The 22,372-nt window shown below is 44.7% G+C and overlaps 1 protein-coding gene across 13 annotated transcripts in view; it reads right to left on the reverse strand.

The window, feature by feature from the left end:
- SLC45A1 (solute carrier family 45 member 1) overlaps positions 1-21,829 on the reverse strand; it is a 33,475-nt gene extending 11,646 nt beyond the window's left edge. For 3 of the 13 annotated variants that reach the window (XR_008208807.1, XR_008208805.1, XR_008208806.1), the window contains exons 1-3: positions 6,121-6,647; positions 2,071-2,199; positions 1,254-1,432 (exon numbers count right to left, since the gene is read on the reverse strand). Coding sequence is in view for 7 of the 13 variants with exons in the window: in XM_052692177.1 (XP_052548137.1) it covers positions 1,254-1,432; positions 2,071-2,121 (230 nt within the window). In the remaining 6 variants the exon portion in view is untranslated. Of the gene's footprint in view, positions 1-24; positions 97-259; positions 595-1,253; positions 1,433-2,070; positions 2,200-2,360; positions 5,814-5,889; positions 6,053-6,120; positions 6,977-15,629; positions 15,816-21,713 lie in introns of those variants that run through there. The other 10 variants (XM_052692177.1, XR_008208808.1, XM_052692178.1 and 7 more) reach the window with 10 other exon arrangements.
- Positions 21,830-22,372: the final 543 nt, after the last annotated feature.

Below are 22,372 nucleotides of genomic sequence, written 5' to 3' on the forward strand. Positions count from 1 at the left end.
CCGGGCCCGGCCCCGCAGCCTCACCTCGGGCCACGCCGCGACGCCGCCGTTGCCGCTCCCGTCCCTCCCCCGGCGGCGGAAGCGGCCGCAGCGCCGGCGCCGCCCCCAGAGGGGAGTTCGGCAGCAAAGCGGGCGGTGCGCAGTTAAAGGGGCGGTAAGGAGGTGGATGGGCTGCGGCGGGCCGTACGGTGACAGGACGGGGGGAAGGATTCAAGCCGAAAGAGGAAAAAGTCGGGACTAGAGATAAGGAAGAAGTTACTTGCGCTAAGGCACGAGATGCCCAGAGTGGCTGTGAAGGCTCCTATGGAGGCATCCTAGGCCCAGCTGCACGCCAGCCTGTGAGACCGATTGTGCCTCGGTAGGGGTTGGACTCGATGACTTTGAGGTTCTTCCCAACCCCTGCAATCCCGTGATGCAGGCTGTGCTTTGTCTGACATCAGAAGCTGCTCACAACACTGAGCTTTGAGCTGAGGTGCTTTGATAGGCCTGCAGAGCAGGGCAGGTTGGCGCTCTGTGTGACCCAGCAGCCTTGTGGATCACAGCGGCTTTGTCTGCACACATACTCCACAAACTGTTCTCCCGCTCCTACAGGACAGCAGGAACCTGCTTGTATAGAAGCAAAGTCATCAGGAAAAGCCGTGCCGTTGCGATCATATCCCCTTCTGCTCCTTCAAAATGAATAATCACCAAGCCTGCTTCAAATCAGTCTTCACAATATCCAAGTCAGTAGGACTGTCACACAGTGAACAGCTTTCCTTCTTGTAGCATGGAAGAACTCTGAGTTTCTCATGCTCAGAAGGAAACGCCACACGTTTCTTACTCTCTATGAGGAATCATGGCCTGGCTTCATCTGTCACTTCCTACCACCCCAACCTGGCAGTAATCCAAAGAAAGCTACATCCTTCATTTACTACTCCGCATTGAAGTGACAGTTAATTACTGTTCATTCATTAAAGTCTCTCAAAAAGCAAAACACAGAAGTGTCTCTCTTACTTCAGAGAATGAGATTTGTGGTGGAAGGTTCAAGTAGGAAGAACCACTCCTTATTTGTTAATAAGCAGAAAAGTCAGCTTTAAAGCACTCAGGTTTTGAAGAAATGCAGAGTATTTGACTGAGTCAGCTCTGCTGCACTGAGCCTTAGTGCCATAGCCAGTTTGGGAAACTTATTAGCAATTATATTCTTCAGTGAGAGGGTGGCCATAGCCACAAACCTGTTAGCATTCAAGAAGCATTTGGATAATGCTCTTCAATACCTGGCTTCATTCTTAGGTTGTCCTGTGTGGAGCTGGGAGTTGGACTCTGTGATCCTCATGGTTCTTCCCAGCCCAGGATGCTCGGTGATTTTACGAGATTCAGTCCAGATACGCGAATGCTTTTGTTCCATTGCCAAATCCAAATGAAGTCTCCTTTCCACATGTACTACACTGAAGAAGTTTATATTATTGTAAACATACAGTCAAGTCAGCAAGGTCTGTGGCTCACGCTGTATTTGCACTGTGTTCAACAAAGTATGACAGAAAAAAAGCAAAACAAGTTTAAACAAGCATTTCAATTATATGCTCTTAATGCTTATATGGTGAGAGTTTACCATGTAAATTACACCACCCTGGCTTCCCTTACATGTCAACTGAGTGGGTTCAAGGAAGTCAGTGGGAGGTGAATACAATGTAAGAACATAAAGAAGTCACACACAAGCCAGTTTACACACCACCTGCATGTCTAGCCCTAGCATACTGTCATAGGACTTTTATCTGAGCTATTAAGCAGTTCCTGAGCGTGGATTCCACCAGACTCCTAAACTGCCTACATTAATTAATGCAATTATATGTTTAAAGATGCTTTAAAAAGCAGAAATATCCCCACTGCTGACAAATACACAAAGCAGGGCACAGTAAAAGCTGGTGGACATTACTTTCAATAAGCTGGCTTTTTAACAAAGCGCCACTTTGGTTTGTGAAAAACTGGAACATTGCCATTGAACAAACATCAGTAATCTGTCAGTCTAAGCTAGAGCTGCTATACCAAACTGAAACAAGCAATTACTGTCTTCCCCGTCACGTTACCTAACAGCTTGATTCCTTGTTTCTTGTATGAATCCTGTAAGCTACAGCTTCCGGCCATTGCATCCAGTCATTATCAAGATCAAAGCTTTCTTGGCTACCAGGAGTTATTTGTGCAATTCAGACTTCTAATCTTCTCCTGGAGAAGGAAAACAGAGTTCACATCGTTAGCGAGTCCCAGAAATCCTCCAATCGCTGCTTTTCTGAAGGCCAAGCACAGGGTGGCACAAGGAAGGATGGGGCCACTGCTGTACTGCGGGATGGGGGGAGCGATGGCCAGGCAGCACACAGAGGACAGACCTACAACACCTGGTTCCATACAAGCACAGCTAATATTGATCCATCTATTGATCCATGCAGGCCCATCACACCAGCACTGCCTTTGGTGGGACAGGCATGGCACTGCACGCAAGTGGCACCACAGAGGTGCTGCAGCAGGCTGTGTTCTATAGCAGCTGGGCTCAGGAGTGGCTCAGTATACACACACATGCAGGGGATTCCACGTTCATGCAAGAAAGTCAGTGTGGCACTGATATCAAGGGCACTGCAGGAAGATGGGAGGTGTGCCTGCCTCCTACTATGCATTTATTGAGACTGTGTTTTATAATTGACTGTGTACTTTGTATAAATTGACTTTGGGAGCCTATGGGAAGTACTCCCCCACTTCCTTGTGTTTACCACAGAGGAAATGAGAAACTCACCAGGTCTCTAAGGTCAATTACTTTCTTCAAAACCCAACACTGCTCTGTGTTCCTGACTCAGTGCAGTGTTCAATTCCATGCTGAGATAATATCTATATCGCATTACAGGATGAGCTGCAATAGCACTGCATGTTAATTGCAACGCACAGACTGCTCCCTTCTGTCTTTTATACCAGCTATCAAGAAAAACCAGAAAGTCTACTTTTACTGTTTTTAATTTAGCCTCTTCCATCCATACTGACTGCCTATCAGACAAGAGAGGCAGAGGGAGTCATCCATACCCACCTCTGCACAGTTTCTCAAGCCTAAGGAGAAATATTGCTACCAAATCTAGTCCATGAACCTGAACCAATACCTTCTGTTGTACTGTCAATGAAAGGGAAGGAAACAACATACTCTAACAAGAGTTATAGTATCTCTTTCAATTTAAAAATCACATTGTTCTACCAAGCCAAAAGACATTTTGTCATTCTCTTGCCACTCTGTTCCAGCATTTTGTAAATTCCCACTATGAGAACAGATCAATTCAACAGTGGCATTTTCTGCATTACGCTCTGCTCTAATCTCACTGCACAAAGTTTGTCTTGCTGAGCACACTGCACCCTCTTCCACACTTCAATATAGGGTTTTGGGGTACCCCGTGTTATGTAACACCTGGTCTTGTGTTATACTGACAGCACTGCTGTGGATTCTGCCATTAGCGACTGCCACAAAAACAACTGTGGTATGTGCACTCACAGCTGATGATCAGGAGCCTGTTGTCACCTTTCTCTACGGCCAGCTGACCGAAGTCATGACCTCCATATGTGTAACACAGATGGCAGAGCAGCTGTTTACTTCTGTTTTGCACAGCATGCACCTATGGAGCAACGCACCGATTACATAATAGTAAGTCATAAACTACAATGAGTCAGACTGCTAAGTCCATGCACTGCGTAGATGAGATTTTGACTCCCATCACCTGATAACATAATTGCTTAATTAGCTCCTCCTGAATGCTATGGCTATGGTAGAGGAATGTTCCCATGTAGGACATGGTAAATCTGAATACAAGAAGCAAGTGAGCAGTGCAAAGGTAAATGATTCCTCCACAGCAAAACAGGCATATCTTCCAGCTGTATTTCCTATGCTGATCTGCTCCTTGCTCTCATGTTTTAGGGACAGAATAGAAACAAGACCATAAGAGTCTGGTCACAAAAACACTATCCGAGGAAGTCTCTCCAATAATGTTTATTCCCAGGCAGTTGTTTTTCTGAAATTCTACTACATGCTTATGGAGGTAAAGGGGTAATCCCTGTGCTGGCAGGGTTTTTGAAACACCTGCTGCATCACTGAGCATTATGCTACTGCTTTCCTTCAGGCAAGTGGAAAAGACTCCGTTAAAGTGGTGCTTATCACACCGAGCACAGGGAGACTCCACACCTCTCTGGGCAGCCTCTGCCAGTACTCCATCACCTGCACAGTAAAGAAGTGGTTCTTGATGTTTAGACCGAACCTTTTGTGTTCCAGTTTATGCCCAGTGCCTCTTGTTCTGGCAGTGGGCACCACAGAAAATAGTAAGGCTCTTCTGCACTCTTCATTTGATATTGATAAGATCTCCCTTCTCCTGAGCCTCACCCAGGCTGAACAGTCCCAGCTCTCAGCCCCATCTCAGAGGAGAGGTGCTCCAGTCCCTTGATCGTCCTGGTGGTCTTTTTGGATGTTCCAGTATGTCTAGGTCTCCCTTGCACACGGGGGTCCAGATCTGGACACAGAACTCCAGGTGTGGCTGCACCACTGCTGAGCAGAGCAGGTTGGTAGAAAGCCTCACAGGTCTGGCTGTTTGAGATCTACTAGTACTCTTTCACACTGCAAACTCATTAGATTTTAAGAACATTTCCAAGCTTATAAAGCAGCTGAGCTGACCTAACACAGATGAATGCACAGGAAGCCACAGGAAACTGAAGCACAACCAGTTACCTGCAGATGAATACCATTTTTCACAAAGACAATACAAAATGCTGACGAAATGCAGATATTCACTTTTGGGACTATTTGCTGGCTGGTGAGTTATAAGCTTTCACTTCAGGCTGCAACCATCTGCCAGCTGACCGGCTGCTAGCTAAGAGTGATTCAAGCAATAACCGTGCTGACACCGCTGCTTTCCCAGTTCTACCACCTGTGATTCATGCTTGCACTCCCCCTCTCCTAGGTGAGCACCCAGGGGCCTCTCGTTGGAGCTCTGGTACATGCTGCTCCACAGCAGGTCTCCTTTCATCTAAAGCATCACCACGCTCAGAGGCCCTTGGGATGTCTCCATTTCAGCAATAACAAAGAAGAGTTAATAAAGAGTGAGGAAGTGTCAGGAAAAAAAAATAAAATACATTTTGCTTTGACTCCAGGGGAGAGGGAGCTGGCATCTTTTTGAGAAGCAATTTCCTGAGTGATGCTGTGGGCAATACAGGAAAAGCTGTCATGTTATGTCAGGGATCCAACACCCACTGCTTCCACAGCACCAAATGCTCCTTTCCCTCCTGGCTAAAATGCACATTAAAGATGATGAGCCTGCAACACTGAGGGGAGTTGAACCACAATCAGATCACTTTGCTTGGCTAAAAGTGTTAAATACAGACACAAAAAACCTGACAGCATTTGTGAAGCCCTGGAAAGGAAAATCCAGGTTACATGTGTCTATTTGTAATAAAGTAACCTTCTATGAAAAAAAGAAATCCACACAGGTCATGCTCCCTTCCCCAGATCCCCACACACTGCCCAGACAGCAGAGAAGTTTCTGTAAAACACCAGAATTCACCCACATTTGCTGTCACTTCAGCCTCTTATTAACAAGGAAGAGCAGAAGCCCCCACGCAAACTGACAGGACAGGACGCAGTGGTTCTGAGACTTTTCTGCTGAATTTCCTTAAGAAACATTTATATACTAATAATTTGTGGATATCTTGAGACTTCCTGGGGTCAGAGGCATGCAAATTCCCAGGAGCAGAATATCCCAGTGCCACAAGCAGCCACAAAAAAGGTCCAGGTTTTACAATTCCCAGCAAATTTGCTTGCCAACTGCTAGACAAGTGCTTCACGAGTCTCCGAGCATCACCTACCCTTCACCCCATACCTTAAACTACATGCATCCTCACCTCATGTCTCATAGTTTGCCCATAAAGATCGTGGCCTAGATTTGCTGCTGATCAGAATCTGGAGGGATCAAAAAAAATGGAAGGAGCCACAAGATAGGACAGACAGAAGGTTGCTGAAAGGAATGAAAGACATCGACAGCACAAGGAGCCTGGAAAGAACAGTGATCCTGATTGCTGCACACATGCTGAACTACGAGTCAAGGAAAAACCTCTTTTTTTGTTAGGAATTACCAAAAAGTTCTCAGCACACCGAGCAGAGTCCCACAGCAGTATATCTGCACCACTGTCAGCACCTGTGTGAACAGTTTTCTTAGACTGCCATACAAGACAGCTTCAAGGAATCTTTTCTGAATATTCGTTATGCAGGAACAGACCAGACCTTGGTGTCTCTGTTAACTTCCTGAGTCACCTCCATGGGTTACCAGCCAGAAAACTCAACGTGAAATGTGGTCTGATGTTCTGTTAATAATATACTCTGTGTTTGTTCATGATCTTTAATCACATGGCTTTGTGCTCTGTGGAACATCCTGTCTCTCTCGCCTAAACCAGTTCAGAGGTAAAGATGCTTTGGACTCAATCCAGACTACATATGTATGTTTCTTGCTCTGGAAGCTGTTTGTCAGTTTCAAACATGTTGGCACAGTTTATATTATCGTGTTTTCCTGGAGGAAAAAAAACGAATCTGCCTATGAGATGAACAAACAGATAACCCTGCACACACACCTTGCTCGCCCCTAAGAACCCCCTTATCTCTACAAGGACAGAGGAAAACTGGAGGGTAAAGGTTAGCACACAATACATTTGTTAGGAAATTGCTTTATAAGAAACCATTTGTCTATTTCTACTTCTATGAGCATGGGATTCCCTTCCAAGCTGGAAAGCAACCTGTAGACTCTTCTGAAGTTGTGAATGTTTATCCAACTCCCAGCCTCATAAAAGCAGCTAATAATAAAAAATGAAAAACAAAAACAAAACCCAACTACCACTGACCCAAGACCACGTCAGGGTTTGGCATCTGGCTGAAGAAACATGGACTTCTTGAGGTTTTAATTTCAGTGAATTACTCCACTGTACAAAATGGGAAAGTGAGATGCAAAAAGGCTGTTATTGTACTGCATTTGTAATTTCATATTATGTAAAAAGATACTGACCCTATATCCAGGAATAATGCATGGACTTAGAATTAACATTGTGTACAAAGCATCACTTAAGATCATGTAACAACATCAAGATCTCTCTTTCTAATTGACTCAAAAAAGACCAGGCACAAATACACACACAGTCTGCCTCCCACATTTCTTGGCATATGGGACAACCGCTCTTACACGTGACTGACACGTTGTTCAGCCCACGCTGTTGGTTTCTTTTAGAACTTACCACACTGTTCTGTTCTAAAAATCAGAAGGCCAGGCCCACTGCTATACATACTTGTGTGCTTGTGTTTTATTTGGCAGACTGTGCACACAGCTTTTCAGAGCTGAATCACTACAACCCAATCACACCAAACACATGGTAATGACTTGCATTCACAGACAAGTGTGCAAATATGATTGAGGTTCAGGACATAAGTGGGCTGTATACCAGTAGGACACTGCTCCCCATGTTTGGAACCTTCCCAAAAGGGAAATTTGAGAATATTCAGCAGCAGGAGCAGAACAGAAGCAGGATCAAATGTATTTTTCAGACAACTGATGAAGCCCCCCTTCTGCACAGTACAGAGTTTTGTGGTGCAGAGCGCTTTAGATCAAAGAGCACAGGGAGGACACTTCTACCCCTCTGTAACATTCCATGTAGCTGTGATCCAAAGGCCAATTATTAGTCCTACCCAGGATTGCATGCAGATTGCAATAAATAACAGCTTTGTACTCTTAAATCACATCTATACGCTCCTCGAAAAACCTTACATCTCGTAAAAGGTAATGTGAATATCTAACACACAACTAGCCTCTCGTTTTATCAAGATAAATTTTATCAGTGCTTTAACAGTTTTTAATCCATTTCAACTTCATCCAAGCAGAACTTGTTAAGTTTAAGACAAAAGGAGATGACAGTACATGTAATCTACCAGCAGAGGCCATACCTCCATGGAACAATTAAGAGTCAATTCGGACAAATCCCACAGAACCTTTGGAGTTTGACATATGGGATACAGAACTACAAATTCTCAGCCAATTTCCTTCAGTTTGCTCTGATTTCCCTATTTCCTCACTTATTGCTGAGCTTCAGAGTTCATCCACAACTATCACAGCTCTCTTACTTTAATTCCTCTTCAGGCTGCTATAGATTTTACTGATAACAGGGCCCTGTATTCAAACCATGACCTACTGAAATCTTCCCTTCATGCTTTATGCTATTTCTACTCTATGCTCTTACTCAGGTTCCAGCCCTCCTACAGATGTTCATGCAAGTGCCCTTTTCCTTTGATTACAATGCATTAATATCCTAACACAGGGAAAGGTGTTCACATCTGGTTACACTTCTTGGCACAAAGAACCACGAATGCCTGTTTTCAAAACTCTACAATTACAACTACGTACATATTAAAGATTAGCAATGCCCCTGAGATGCAACTTCACCCCTTCATGGGCATGGTTTGTAGCTGACGGCAAACAACTGAAAACAAGCAGCATGACTTGGAGTACAAGTTGTGACATACAAAACACAACCATCTCATCAGTCAGTTCCCCGGCCATAAAACAGACGCTGGGAAAGCAGTCTCGATTTGCAGCGTGTGTGCAGCCTGTAGCCCAGAGCACTGGGTACAAATACACGAGCAGGAAAGCCTGCTTTAGACAGTTCTGACACTCTGACACCACTGCGCGGTGCTAGAGACCAAGGCTGGCAATGCACTCACTGCACTGGAAAGTTCGAAGTAACTTCTTGCTAGCGTCGCCTTGAGTTTTTAAGCCTTATTCACCACTGCATTTTAAGTTGAACATAAGAAATGAAAAGGGGAAATTCCAGACTGAAGTTTGTCTACCCCTCAGGCACTTCCTGCACCAGTGACAAAAGAGAACACAAATTGTCAAAAAAAAAAAAGCTTCAACTTCTGCTAGTGACCTTTTCTTGATTTTAAGCAAGAAATATTTGCCTTCCAAAATTGACCTGGAAGCAACGCTGCCCACCTTTGTGTTCCTACACTCAGAGTTGCTGCTGGCATACCTCCAGTGGACCACGCTCAGAAACAGGCTCTGCTTTGCTTCATCCTCAGTTTCTCTCTCAACTTTTCCCGCTGCTCTTCAAGCAGAGCAGGCACTTAATTGCCACTTGGTCTTCTGGGCCATCCTCTGCCAAAAGGAAATTACACGCCTTCTCTCTGCTTGCCTGGTAATCACTCAGCTAATGGAAGAACGGAGTCCAGCAATCCCCTTACAGAGAAGGCAGATAATTCAAGCATTATCAAGCTAAAAGTACATACTGCGGATAATTGAATAAGCCACAAAGTGTTCCCTGCACAACTACACCATACCCTCTGATCATATGAGGGTTAACAGTGAATTCTCTTCTCCCATACAGACACGTAGGCATAACTAAAGCAGGGACAGAGAAAACAAAACTTTCAGATTATTTTTTCTACAACTATTAATCCCTCTTTTCTTTTATTAATTTCCTTCTTGTCCTGACTACATTAGCCTGAAGGGCCTCGCTTTAAACAGGTGGATGCAGCATCTGATGTCCTTTGAGCATCGCATCTATGTATCTACATAGATCAAATACAAGGTGCTGAACATAGAGGACGTTACTGTTTGTTTGGTAGAGACTTTAGTGAAGACTTCAAGATGTTGGTTTTTTTCCTGCAATGCAAGGAAACGCTGCTACATTCAAGCCCTTCAGCAGTAAACTATTAATTCCTTTGGGTCACAACAGAAAGCAGACTTATTTTTTAAGAACATTTTCTAGAAGGTCTCAGTAGGGTGAGACAGAGCACAGCAGGGGAATTTCCTTTGCGCCGTATGATGCCAGGTGCAAAAGATGGATAATGCAAATGAATCAGCAGTGCCCCTGGCTCTAGTTCTGAAATAATTTCTCTCCACATCAGGAGAAACACCCTGAGCCTAAGAACAGGCAGAGAACATCACTTTCTAAATCACCTTCCAAAGGTGAACAAGTTGCAAGTTAACTTGTTCACTGCACATCAAACACCACGGGAAAAAAAGGATGGGCCTTCTAACGTGTCCCAGGTATTGCATCTCCTTCACAGCACCTCGGTAGCATCAATTAAAACCAACCTCTAATTTGCACTAAAATAATCTGATTTTAAATTCCTTCTGAATGCAGTTGATCTTCCCTGATCTTTCTCTAGTACAGCTGACGCACAGACGTACCCCAGATGATGGGTCCTGTCTCCACTATCTATTTTCAAAAAGGCCTCGTTTCACCACACTGCTGGACCAGACGATAGATTCACTGTTACTATGCTGTTTCCTTACAAATGCAAGGAAAATCACTGGGTAATCTCAGCGGCACCACGTTGTCACCATCAGCAAAGTCCATCGCTCTTGACCAAAAAGGCCAAGGCAGTTCATTTTGTTCCAGCAGATAAACCCTTTTAGAAAGAACATTATGTTCTCCCATTACAGAAGGTTCCGAAACACACACTTCTTGTGGGAAAAGATGACTTAATTGTAACCTAGAGAAACACACCAAGTAATTTAAGTAAGAATGCAGTGAAAATGTCTATCTGGAGTAGTTCCATATGCCCAGAACAAACTAAATTGTGTCCTGGTAGGACTAAACGTAAGGCAGTTTGCTTTTGCTACAGAATAGGGAACTTCCCTCCTGTTTCCTGGTTATTTGAAGGTCTTACCAAAAATATGTAAACATTCAGTGTAATCACACTGTGAGCTTCTAACTGGAATAAGCAGAAAGTGTTTTGTTTTTCAATATATAAATGCAGAGATCAGTAGGAGGAACACCGAAACAATGTTCTCTTTTTGTCAGGCATGCCTTCCCATATGAGAACTGCAGTGCTTAGCAGATGTATAACCAGGTAATCATTCTCCCTGTGATGCAAATATTCCTTACAACTACAGGCAATGTTCTGTTCTTGATGCCTGTAACTGACAGGCTCGTGAAAGATTTAAACAGCTAGGAGAAAATAAGCCATTAGGACTGCCTTTAATTATTCAGTTTTGTCAGATGCCTGTAGTGCATTCAGAACCTGAGACCTTCAGGGATAAACGTGCCTCAGCTTTTAGCATTACACCTAAAGACCGATTCTTCCACGTTGGCCTTTTCACTCTCCATTCAGCCAACAGCACATTGCTTTACAAATAAAAGAAACTGCTTCCTGTACACCAAATCACATACAATGAGATTTTGGAGAAAAAACTGCTCGTTTGTTTTTTTCCAAATCTGCAATATAAATCCCTCCCCCCCGCAGCCTTTATTTCTGTTTAAGACTCACAGCCCGCCTGCAGGTACTGCTGCCCTCTCCCTGCCTCTAGGAAAGAATGAAGAGGTAATTAAAACACGGAGCAAACTGTACTGTTAGTTGAACAGTGCAGGTATACCCCGATACCTCACGTACCATTGACTAACTTGCTGAGCAAACTGACCCGGTGAGTCAGCTATGACAAGAAAATGATGTCACATGTAAAAATTCTGAACTAGTAACCTCCAATATTCTTTGAACACTTGGGAATAATTCCTGCATTAGTCAGGGAGCAGTCAGTGTAAGCTGCCACTGCCTCAATGAGTCATGAACAAAAGACTTGGCACCTCTTAGAGCTTAGTGCAACTGCTTGTATTCTTCCACTACAGGCCAACGTTTCCCAAACTGAGCACACAGTGCGAGCACGGCTATGACCCTACTACGTCTCCACTAGGCAATGACTCATCCAAGTACGCTCCAATCAATTTGAGTTCCACGATCTGTGTTTCTCCATGTTTAGACATACATATTCATTAAATCAGAAGCATTTCTACATTAGATCTTTATGCAGAAAGCTTCCACCTCAAGACAAACAGTGTCTTACAGGAAGCGTAAGACCAGGCTTAAGTGTTCTGCATCAAAACAATTCATTTCCAATCCCTCATTAAATCTACTAAATTACAAACACTCATACCAGTTATGCTGCCTTTATTGGCTTTGTCACTCATTCTGTCAAAAATGAAACTTCAAGGACTATAAGCTTGCTATCTTGATAAGTGTTACTGAAAGCCTCTCCATCAAGCAGGAGATGCAGCACTGTAGATTAACACCAAGCCTGCTCAAAGCACCTGGGTGTTTGTCAAGGGAACAAGTCTCTCTCAAATCTGAGGCAGAAACAAAAAGCTTTAATGTGCAGTTAAGAGAAGCATCCACTATTATCTACATGGTTTGGAATCTGCCTGTATTTGGACAGCAGATCTGAGCTGATGCTCTACAGTACAGCTCTTAAGATTAAATGAACGAATAATGAGTATTAATGGATGTAAGTCTTAGATCTCCAGCAAGCAGTTTGCTATGCTACTGAATAAAGCAGTATTGCTTCATAGCCCTTTGCAGTGGCATCTGGCTGGTGTATAGGTGGTTCCCAACAACCTCTGAGTCACACAGATGAAGCTGTAGTTTCTGTACAGCACTTATGTCTGGTGTTTGGTAGAGGGCAATGGAAGAACAGCAAAGGAGAACAGCAAGTAGCTGAGCAATGAATTCTTCTCTGATCAGTGTACATCGAGTGCACTACCTCCCACAATTAAGAGATAGAGAACCTCGAGTTCTCAGAGGCTCCACCTCCTGAGCCTGATTATCTCCAATTACTACTTTGCTTTTGCGCACATGTATTTCTCTTCTTCACCAGAAGCTCTTATTTTACTTTTATCCTTAGGGATGCTATTACTTGAGCTCACAGTGTTTCCCCTTGATGCAAATCCACTCAGATCCTCTGCGCTGCTCATCCTTGATGGCCACAAGTGCTTCGGAAGTACACCTTTCCTTTCCAAGGTCTGACAAAGCAGTAGATGATACCTTAGCTTCACCAACTCTTCCTTACAGAATTTCTCCCTTACTTAAGTCTCTCTGGTCACTCAGATACAGAAATGGTTTGTTCACAGAACCAGTGGTAGGAAAGTAGAAATTCCAGTTTCCTCTCTCAGCATTCCATGCAGAGGAATCAGTGGCAATGTGCTTTTCATTCTCCTCTGATTAACAAAGGAAGTTTACACATACTTTTTTGGTTCAGACTTTTAAGAAACAATCGGGTTAGTCAAGTGGAGGCTGGAGCTGTGGAAAGTGCTTTATTACTTCACAGAATCACAAAACACCCCAAGCTGAATGGACCCATAAGGATCATCGTGTCCAACTTGGGGTCCACACGGGACCACCCAAAATTCAAAGCATGTTTCAGAAAGCATTGTCCGAAAGCCCTCTGAGGTCTAGCAGCTCGGGGCTGTGCCCACTGCCCTGGGCAGCCTGTTTTGGTGCAGAACCTTTTCTTAACCCCTCACCTGACCCTCCTCCATGTTCAAAATGTCAGACATCAAATAAGCACTGGAAGAGGTAACCTTTCCATCACTGGTGGCAATAAGTAGATACTCTGGACCAGAAGAAAAGGATCTACCTAATTCCGTCTTCTCTAAGTGAGTTGTCAGTACCAGCTTCCCTAAAGCAATAATGTAAGTTAAATATTAATCCTACATGCAAATAGGAACTTTTCTTACAGAGCAAGAGCTGATCTGGTTATCAAGTTTCCCATGTGCAATTCCCTGTTACTTGAGGCCAATGACACCCACTGCACTTCAAGCAATCACCCATAGAGCCCACCTCTGCCAAGGCCACAGCAGCCTAGAAGAACGAATGCCTTCATTTCCTCACTCAGTTATACACAGATGAAGCACAATTGCATCTTCCCCATTTCTAAAGAAAAGCATCACTAAAGGTGACACAGCCTCAGCTCTTCTCTCATTGGTTTTCCAGTTCAGTTTCTTCTGAGCAGCCAGATCTCACACATGGAAGAGGAAGGGTAGCCTCTTCTAAATCCTATCCAACCTGAAATACTGGCTTTGCTGGCCAGAGGCCCAGGGAAGGCTGTAACTGTGACACTGTGTGCAGCACCTACACTTAACCTTTTCCCTTCCAGGTTACCGGAACCAGCATCTTAGCAATAAAGAACGCTTCACATACAGCTTTTCATGTCTCTTGCCAGTTGAGCACTCCTAATGCAATGCTAAGGAGCAGCTGCCATCAGTGCAACGCCTGCCAAACTGTGAGTCAGCCGCTGGGCCGCGTCAGGCGGGCACTCAGCCTCCCTACCACCCCCAGGGCCAGAGCCTTCCGTGCCAGGTGCCTCCAGCACTTCTCAGCTAGGGCTTCAGCAACACCCTCACCTTTGGCCAACTGGCTGTCCTGTCCCACCCCTCCTGCCTCAACTCAAGCAGCGGTCAAGTCAGCAGTGTCTTTTTTTTTTTTCCTCCTTTGTTTTGCCTAAATAAAAATCCTTAGGATTCCCCGTTACATATAATCCCAGTTCCTTGCACAGACATACTTTCAAGCAATCCTGCAACTGCATCATAATTTGATATGTTTACAAAGGTTTCTGTAGCCATAGCTAGTTCTGTATACAAAAAGTGCACTATTTTTTCCAACAAATTAATAGGACGTTAACAACAGCTGGGACCAGCAGTTAGAAAATTTCTTGTCTTTAGCAGCAACCACCCCAGAGGTTCTTATTGAGAAATGACTTCTTCTGAAATTTTAAGATGGTTTTATGCACCATTTAAAACAAAAAATCCAGACACTAATACATTTAGTTCATCAGTTTATCATTCATTTATGGAAGGGAAGTTTTCAAAAGTTAATTGCTATGTTCATTTTAAGAATTGATGAAGTAAGAAATGCACAGGGTCATGCAGATAAATTAAATTCAAGCAAGCTGGGCAAAGACACACTTAAAGCTTTCTGTTTTCCTGCTTTTAATATGAATTGGATCATACGACAGATTAGAGTGGTGGGGGCCCTCAGGAGGTCCCTCGTCCAACCTCTTTCTCCAGGGCCTCGACCTAAGAATGCCTGTGCATTCCTGCAAAGATCCCATGCCACCTCTTCTGCTTGAATTTCTTCAAGGCCCAAGACTTTCACATTCTGCATCCAAAAGCACACTGGAATCTCATCCTCTCCCTCTTCTGCAGCATTCTACAGAATGTCACAGAAAGATGTCCTGAACTGGCAACCAGTTTGCTTCGAGATCCTGCCCTGGAGACTACCTGACAGACTAAGGCACAGCTTCCACTATGAGGCAACACTATCACAACTCCTGTGGCACGTGCCAATTTCCAAAGAACTTCAGGCAAATGAGAGATGCAGTCCTGCTGTGCAAGTCTTCCCTGAAGGAATTCCAAGTGAATTTATAGTAACTGATGGCAAACGCTGACAGACCGCTTCCACACCCCCACCCAAGGGGAGAAAAGAATTCATCATTATAAGCAAAGATATTACAGACTGGGATATCCCAGCTACCTTAAGCCCAACTCCAGCGCTTGGATCATACATCAAATGACTTTGAGTCACTCAGTTATCAGGACAAATCATCAAGCCAATCCTTTCACTTTGACACCAAAAGACTCTCACGACACGTCTCCCCATCCACTTGTTTGTCAAGTAACACTGCTGACACCTTTTTTACAAAACAAACATCAGCTACTATAACCCGGTGCAAAAGCAAGCTGCTCTAGCTTCTCTCAAGTATGCATAGCGGTGGGACACTATAGATAATTTATGAGAAACTGTAAATTCAAGTGATTAAATATATTTAACGTACCTTCTATGGCACTTAATAGTGTCAGGCACCTCAATTTCTGAAAAAGCAAGGTGTGTTCTGAAGATTCCATACAGCAGAAAGCCTCTAGAGAATCACAGGCACTTGGGAGTTGTCATGTAGGGTACAAAGGCCAGCTACCAGGCACTGATGAACTGCAGATCAATCACTCAAATGGATACAGGTGGCAACTTCGGCGAGTCACACCTGCCGGAGGAAAACCTAAAGCTTAAAGCAATTTCTCTAGGCTGGGTTTAGTTTATCTTACTGCCCACAGCAATTTCAAAGCATGTGTTGAAGGGCACTAAGAACAATTCCTCAATAAACAAACTGGTAGGGAAGAACTACACTGAGGCATCTGCCAATATCCTTGTACCTGACTGTCTTGTGGTGGGGCTGTTTACACAAGGAGCATCTTATCCTCACCTGGCAATGTGTTCTGATGTATTACTGTACATTCTGTTTTACATCAAACACAATTTGTTTTACATAATATGTTTTACTCAACATCTGCCTCTAATACCAACCACTAGCAAATACAAAGAAAGCACTCAGCAGAAACGGAGCAAGCAAACCTTTGCCTCCTGTCCATTGCCTGCTATGGATTTAGCAGTCAGCTCTACATGTCACAAATGATGACTTATGGCCACTACCTGCTTCAGGTCCTCCTCCTCCAACATTCGGTGCTGTGGCACAGGACGTTCCAGCCTTTCAGAGTAGTGAGCTCACCCTGCCCTGAAGCAGCACTTTTAATGGTTAATTTACTAGGACACGGACTATTTAAAGCCACCCTTCCTTAAGCCTTATCTGTTTGTTTTAAGATACATGAATTTGTACTTTCACTACACGTACTTCTGGATTAGGTTTTCCATTGAAATACAGGCTGTCACTTGGGAGAGAGCCAGCTGGCATCAGGAGACAGCACAGCTCAACTGCTGTCAATTGCTGAACTGGAATACAGTACCATCGTGATGGACAAGGAAAAATGTGTTTACCAGAGGTTATCACTGGTGTTTGGTGACAAGCATATGAGCAGACAAACAATCTCATAGGCAGTGAGCAGCATGGGGGAACTTGCAACAGCGTGCTGGCAGGGTACTGAGCACACAGATCTGTGTGTGTGTTTTTGTGTATGTAAAGCTTATTTTCAAAAGCTATAAGAGGAGGGTTTAAGAGAAATCATTAACCTAACACTAGTAAAATTTGTCCTCTGCAAAATCCCACCATTCCCCATCAATATACAGACAGCATCTTTCCCTGCTAGAGTGAGAGGATAAGGAAAGCAGGAGGCAAAAATCTGCAATACTAGAAATCATACCACAGACCCTTCACAAAAGCCTGATTTTTACACTTTCAGGAAGCTTATTTGTAATCTTCCAGAAAACTGACAAATCACACCAGCATTGGAGAGAGCCTGTGTGTCAAATCTGAGTCACATGCCTTTGCTTCATCAGAAAAGTATTTTGATGGCAGATTTTGTTCAGCTTATTTACAGGTTGGCAGGTCATTTTTTAACTTGTCAAAACATGTGCCAGGCATGTGTGCAGCAGCCAGATAAGCTATCGGGTAGGTAGTTTCTGAAAACAGCATACAGAAACACACATTTAATACAGATGATTATCATTTATACTTTGATTCTGGCTTCATTCTACTATCTTTACATCACTGTAATTACACTCCACATTTCCTTCATGATTCATCATTGCATAACAAACTAGATAGGTGCTTCATGGGTGTGTTGCAGGTTTGCACAATTAACTCAGTCTATTGGACTGGAAATGACGATTTGTATTAACTGAAAAGATCATGTGGCTGTGTAGTTTGTGGGTGTTGGTTGATTAGAATGGAAAGTGCCAATTAGAGAAGGAGAAAACGACAAACTCATTATGTTTAAGGAGAAGTACTTATGTCTTCCTGGAAATTTTAAGGTTTACCTGGAGTGGGATCCACAGTCGCTAAGCTTCAAAGAAAATGATTCTTCCTGTGTCTGTGAGCACATTGGGATAGCAAACAAGGAGATGGAGGGATAACAAACACATACGATCCAGGAACAGGTTGCGAGAACAGACCAAGAGCCTCCTAGAGTCGCTTTCTCACTCCTGAATGCAGATGGCTATTCTTACAACAATGCCAGCACCAATAAACTCTGATCTTTTTTGGGGGGTGGGGGAGGCCCAGACTTCATAGGAGGTTCAGTACACTGAAAATATAGGTTATGTATCATGCATAAGTGATCTCCTAAAAACATAATAAAACAGTAGGAATTCTGGCAACAAGACACTTAGTTTATTTTAATGGAATTAAGCACATTCTGCCAGTCAGCGTATCCCCAGCCTTGCTTTTTCTGCTAACTTGTATTGATGACAGCTGCAACTTCCAGCAATTACTACAAGGTTCAAAAGTACGAACTGTGCACCAGAGTTTACTCTGCAATATTTCCCAACAGCCCCAAATACGGTCTGTGTGGGCGTTGGATGCAAGAGGAAGCTCAGCTTCTGTCCAAATGAATCCAACCAATGAAGTTTGAAAAGAAAAAAGCAAACAAACAAACCCACACAACCTTCACCACCACAAGCTGGGAGATGGAAGAGCTGGCAAAGTGTCGTACAAAAAGGTTTTTCTGAGATTTACTGTGATTACAGCAGCTTTTCTGCCCTTCTCACCTGCTTGCAGCCAGTGCTGCTGTGCGCAGTTAGAGCTGAGACCTGTCCTATACAGACACATGTGTGCACATTCCTATGACAAGTATCCATGAGTGACACCCATGCTTTAGATGTTCATTTTGAAATGTTTCAAGGTACCCTGATCTTCAAGTGCTCAGCTCTTCAGAAAATCACACAAACTCATATCTCATCCAAGTAAACTTTAGGCCCTGAAATTGTAACTGTCATTCATGAAGAGACATTAAAATCATGTCCAGTTTCTGACGTGACAACAAAACACAGCCAAATGCAGCAGCAGCACAGTCTTATGGGGATGTCCGTAACAAAGAACCAGTAGTGCAAATACAAACACCAGCCTCAGAGTAAAAGCAGACTATTGTGTCCCCTTCCTCGTGAGCTGCTGAGGCAGAAGATGAAACACAAATAAAAGGAGCTTTATAGCGTCTAGAAGCCAAATTACTGAACGATACATTTCTACAACAACACACTCAGTACTGCTTTTAACCATCGCTTCTCGCTCTGCAGCTTTTCATCTGAAATCACTGCTGCAGCGTGCAGAGCACCCACAGCTGGCACCTCCCACTGCTGCCAGCCTGAAACACCACACGTCCCTTACATCCTTGGATACCCAAAAGACATGTAGGTGAGCTCACCATCTTAAAAAAAGAAGCATGTTGGAAAAGAAACAGAGTAGTAAACTAAGGTAACAGACTAGGGTAAATTCTTGGGAAGGATGAAAACAAACTTCAGCTGTGCTACAGACCCCCATTGCAAGTGAGTACATTCCAGGAACTCCCCAAAGTAAAACACAGCACTCCCATAGAAACACTGCACCTAAGGGCCATACAAACACGCTGAGCCCATCAGCTGGCACAGAGCCCTGTGGCTCCGGGAAGAGAAATATTGACCGGGATTTGAGTCAACCCCTCCGTTTGAAATGGTCCTCCAATGAACTGCAGTTGGAAGTTTCTCAACACTGCCCTGAAAGAATCCAATTAATACCAAAGCAGCACAAGCTGTGGGTATTCCAGCACAGCAGAGCGAGGCTTTCTGGAGATCCGTTTGTGCGCCTGAAAGCAACAAGGAACTCGATTTGGAAGAGCTGTATAACAACACGCCTGCGTCAGCAGTATTTATGTAACATTTCTTTGAGGCATTCCAATGTTACTGGATGGAGAGTGAAAAACAGATGGGACTGTGGCCATTTCTGGGAAACACAAGTGTGAACAACCACCTATTTTTAATTTATCAAGTTCCATTCCAGTCTAAGCTGCTACAGAATCTGCGTCAATCTTTGTGTCCTTTTTTGATCTCTTCCCTCACTTAGCTTATGCTTATGTACCGAAAAAGCCTGAGCACATGATTACCCCATCCAGGCAACATGCCTTTGAAATGGCTTTTTAATCTACACTCTCCACTCCCTGACAGACTGACTTTTGCAGTATGTCTGTATTTGCTGTCTAGACACTTGCATATGCTAACCTCTAATTTAGCCCTCCCTTACTGACCCATGAGTTTCCTCCCTTCTGTGGGTCTTCTGGCTAAACTGGAAATGCAGCTCACTCATTCTACCCTATACCTGCCTGCTGTAATTGCACTCGTACAAATCTGACCAGTGAAAAAAGCCTAAGTTCATCATTTACAACAATGAATCCTGACACTGAAACAAGTTTCGCAGTGCTCTCCTAATCCTGTGTCCTTCTTTACTGGCTCCAAACTTAAAGAATGAGTGGTCCTTTCCACCAGGATTCAGAGTATCTGTGTAGACAGGAACCTGAGCTGAACTTTGTGCTGCGTGCCCAGTTACACAGGCAGAAAATGATGGGAGTATCTGGTCTAAACAAGGAAAGGAAAATACATACATGCCCTAAGAATAGCCCAATCTGATGTCAGTCTAAGGCAATATTGCCCCTAGCATGGAGAAAAAAAAAAGAAAACGTCCTCTCCCAGCAATCTGACACAAGGCACTTCCTCTGCAACCTTAATGAGTGTTTTCCTTCAGTCTCCGTGTGCCCAGTTTTTCAGCCCATGTTAATGCTTCCGGTGTTTGCAGTGCTCAGAGATGTAATGAGGGTGTGCAGATGAGAGCTCACCAAAGCCATTCTGTACTTCCACTTTAAATACTATCTTTGCACCACAAACCACTTCCATGTGCCTGAAGCATAAAAGATTTGCTATCTATGTCAGCTTGTACAGATGACTTAAGAGGCAATTTAGCATTATCCAATTGCTTTAAAGTCGAGTTCATCCAGGGCCCATAATTCAGGCTGTGTACAAGGCTGGATTTCAGCATCAGGACTATACAGTCCCGTATTGGTGCCACTGCAATCTGAGAGCCTGCACTACTAATCTAGATCCACTTTACTCAAACTCACTGTCCCTGGCCCTTCCTTGCACACCCACACATCTTTCTCTACCCCAAACTGCGTACCACACAACACTGCATAACATCCCTTTGCACAGTGAGAAGTAATATCAAATTTATCTGCTTCCAATTTGGGTGAGATAATTTATTGACTCATGTAGCAGCATGAATTTACTATTGCTGTGTGACAGACTTTGATTTGCTATCAGTTCAGTGAAACTACAACAGCGCATTACTTGCACTTCACCTAAATGCTAAACCACCTGATAAAATAACACAGAAGCACAGAAGCTATGAGGTATCATCATTTCCAGGCAAAGCTTGAACGTCCTCTCCAAGAGCCAAAGTTTCCCAGTACAAACAAGTTAAAAACCTGAACACCTGTAACTCCTCAGTTTGCACCAGAAGAGGCCACTGCAGCAGTTCATCCTACTGAAGCCACCTCAATGCTTTGCAGCCCATCTTACAAAAGGCTCGTGTCCTGCATTCAGTCACAACAGCAGCGAGGGCTATTTGCACTACCAATAAATAATGCATCAGCACACTAGAACCAGAACCAAAACCAGGCCACCTTACTGCTCAGCACATTTATGCTAACAGAACAACTTAAACGTAACAGAACTTTAAGTTACACGTGCAGGAGGAGACACAAACCTCAGCTGTGACCTGACGTCACACAATCTGCAACAACAGGGTACACATTTCCTTGGCAGTTGGGGATTTCAGAGCCCTTTTGCTCACCAAAGCAATGAGGGCACAAAGCAGATTTAACGAAAAGTTTTCAAACTAGTAAACAGCGGTACATGAGAATTAACACAAAGCCCCGGAAAGAGGAGGCTCGCAGGAGCAATTCCTACAACAGCGCCAGTCTTTTGATTTCCTTTAGGGCGGAGCGTCTTTTTGTTATTGCTGTCTTTTAGCGCTAATGAAGCATTCGAGCCTTAAACGCCTCAAGGCGAGCACTTGCCGTCCCTCACACACAGCCATCATTTTCACACAGAACGCCTCAGACACCAACTGGGAGCCGAGCGCAGACACGAAAGCCGCAGCGCTTCTCACCGGCCGGCGCGGAGGCGTGAGCTCGGCAGCCGCTCGTTCCGGGGCGGGACAAAGCGCTTCCCGCGCTGCCACCTCCTATGGGGGGCGTGGAGCTTCCCCTCCCCGACTGCAGCAGACCGGAAGCGCATACCGGAAGTGCCGGCGGAAGTCCAAGGTGGCCCAGCCCACTTCCGCCTCCCCCCAGCTGAAGCCCGCCTACTGAGCACCACTTCCGCTCCACCGGAGCCGGCGGGCCCTTTGGCGTAAAGGTGGGGGCTGGCGCACTAGAACCAGTTCTCGCGCTGCTGGCACTTCCCGGCCGTACCCCCCACAGCGCCGCTCGGGAGCCATAACCGCTTCAGGCACGCGTGCGGCCGTCTCCGCTTTAAAGGCTTTTTCTGACGCACGCGCAGCGCGGGGAGAGAGGGGGCGCGGCGCGCGGGGCGGTGCTCCGTACGGCCCCTCCTCCCGCTATAAGGCCGGCGGGCGGCGCGCGGCGGGGCACTGCCGGGTGCTGCTGCGGTTCAGCGCATGCGCGTCGCGTTGGCGGCCGCGCAAGGACATGCGGAGCTGCGCGGCATTAGGGTAAGCAGCAGCACCGCCGGGACTCTGCCTGGAGCCGTTCCGCCGATAGGGAGAGCGGAATAGGAGCTGGGGCGGGCGGGCGCTCCTCGGGAGAC

This window comes from Tympanuchus pallidicinctus, unplaced genomic scaffold, assembly GCF_026119805.1.
Source record: "Tympanuchus pallidicinctus isolate F22 unplaced genomic scaffold, pur_lepc_1.0 scaffold29, whole genome shotgun sequence".
NCBI lineage: Eukaryota > Metazoa > Chordata > Aves > Galliformes > Phasianidae > Tympanuchus > Tympanuchus pallidicinctus.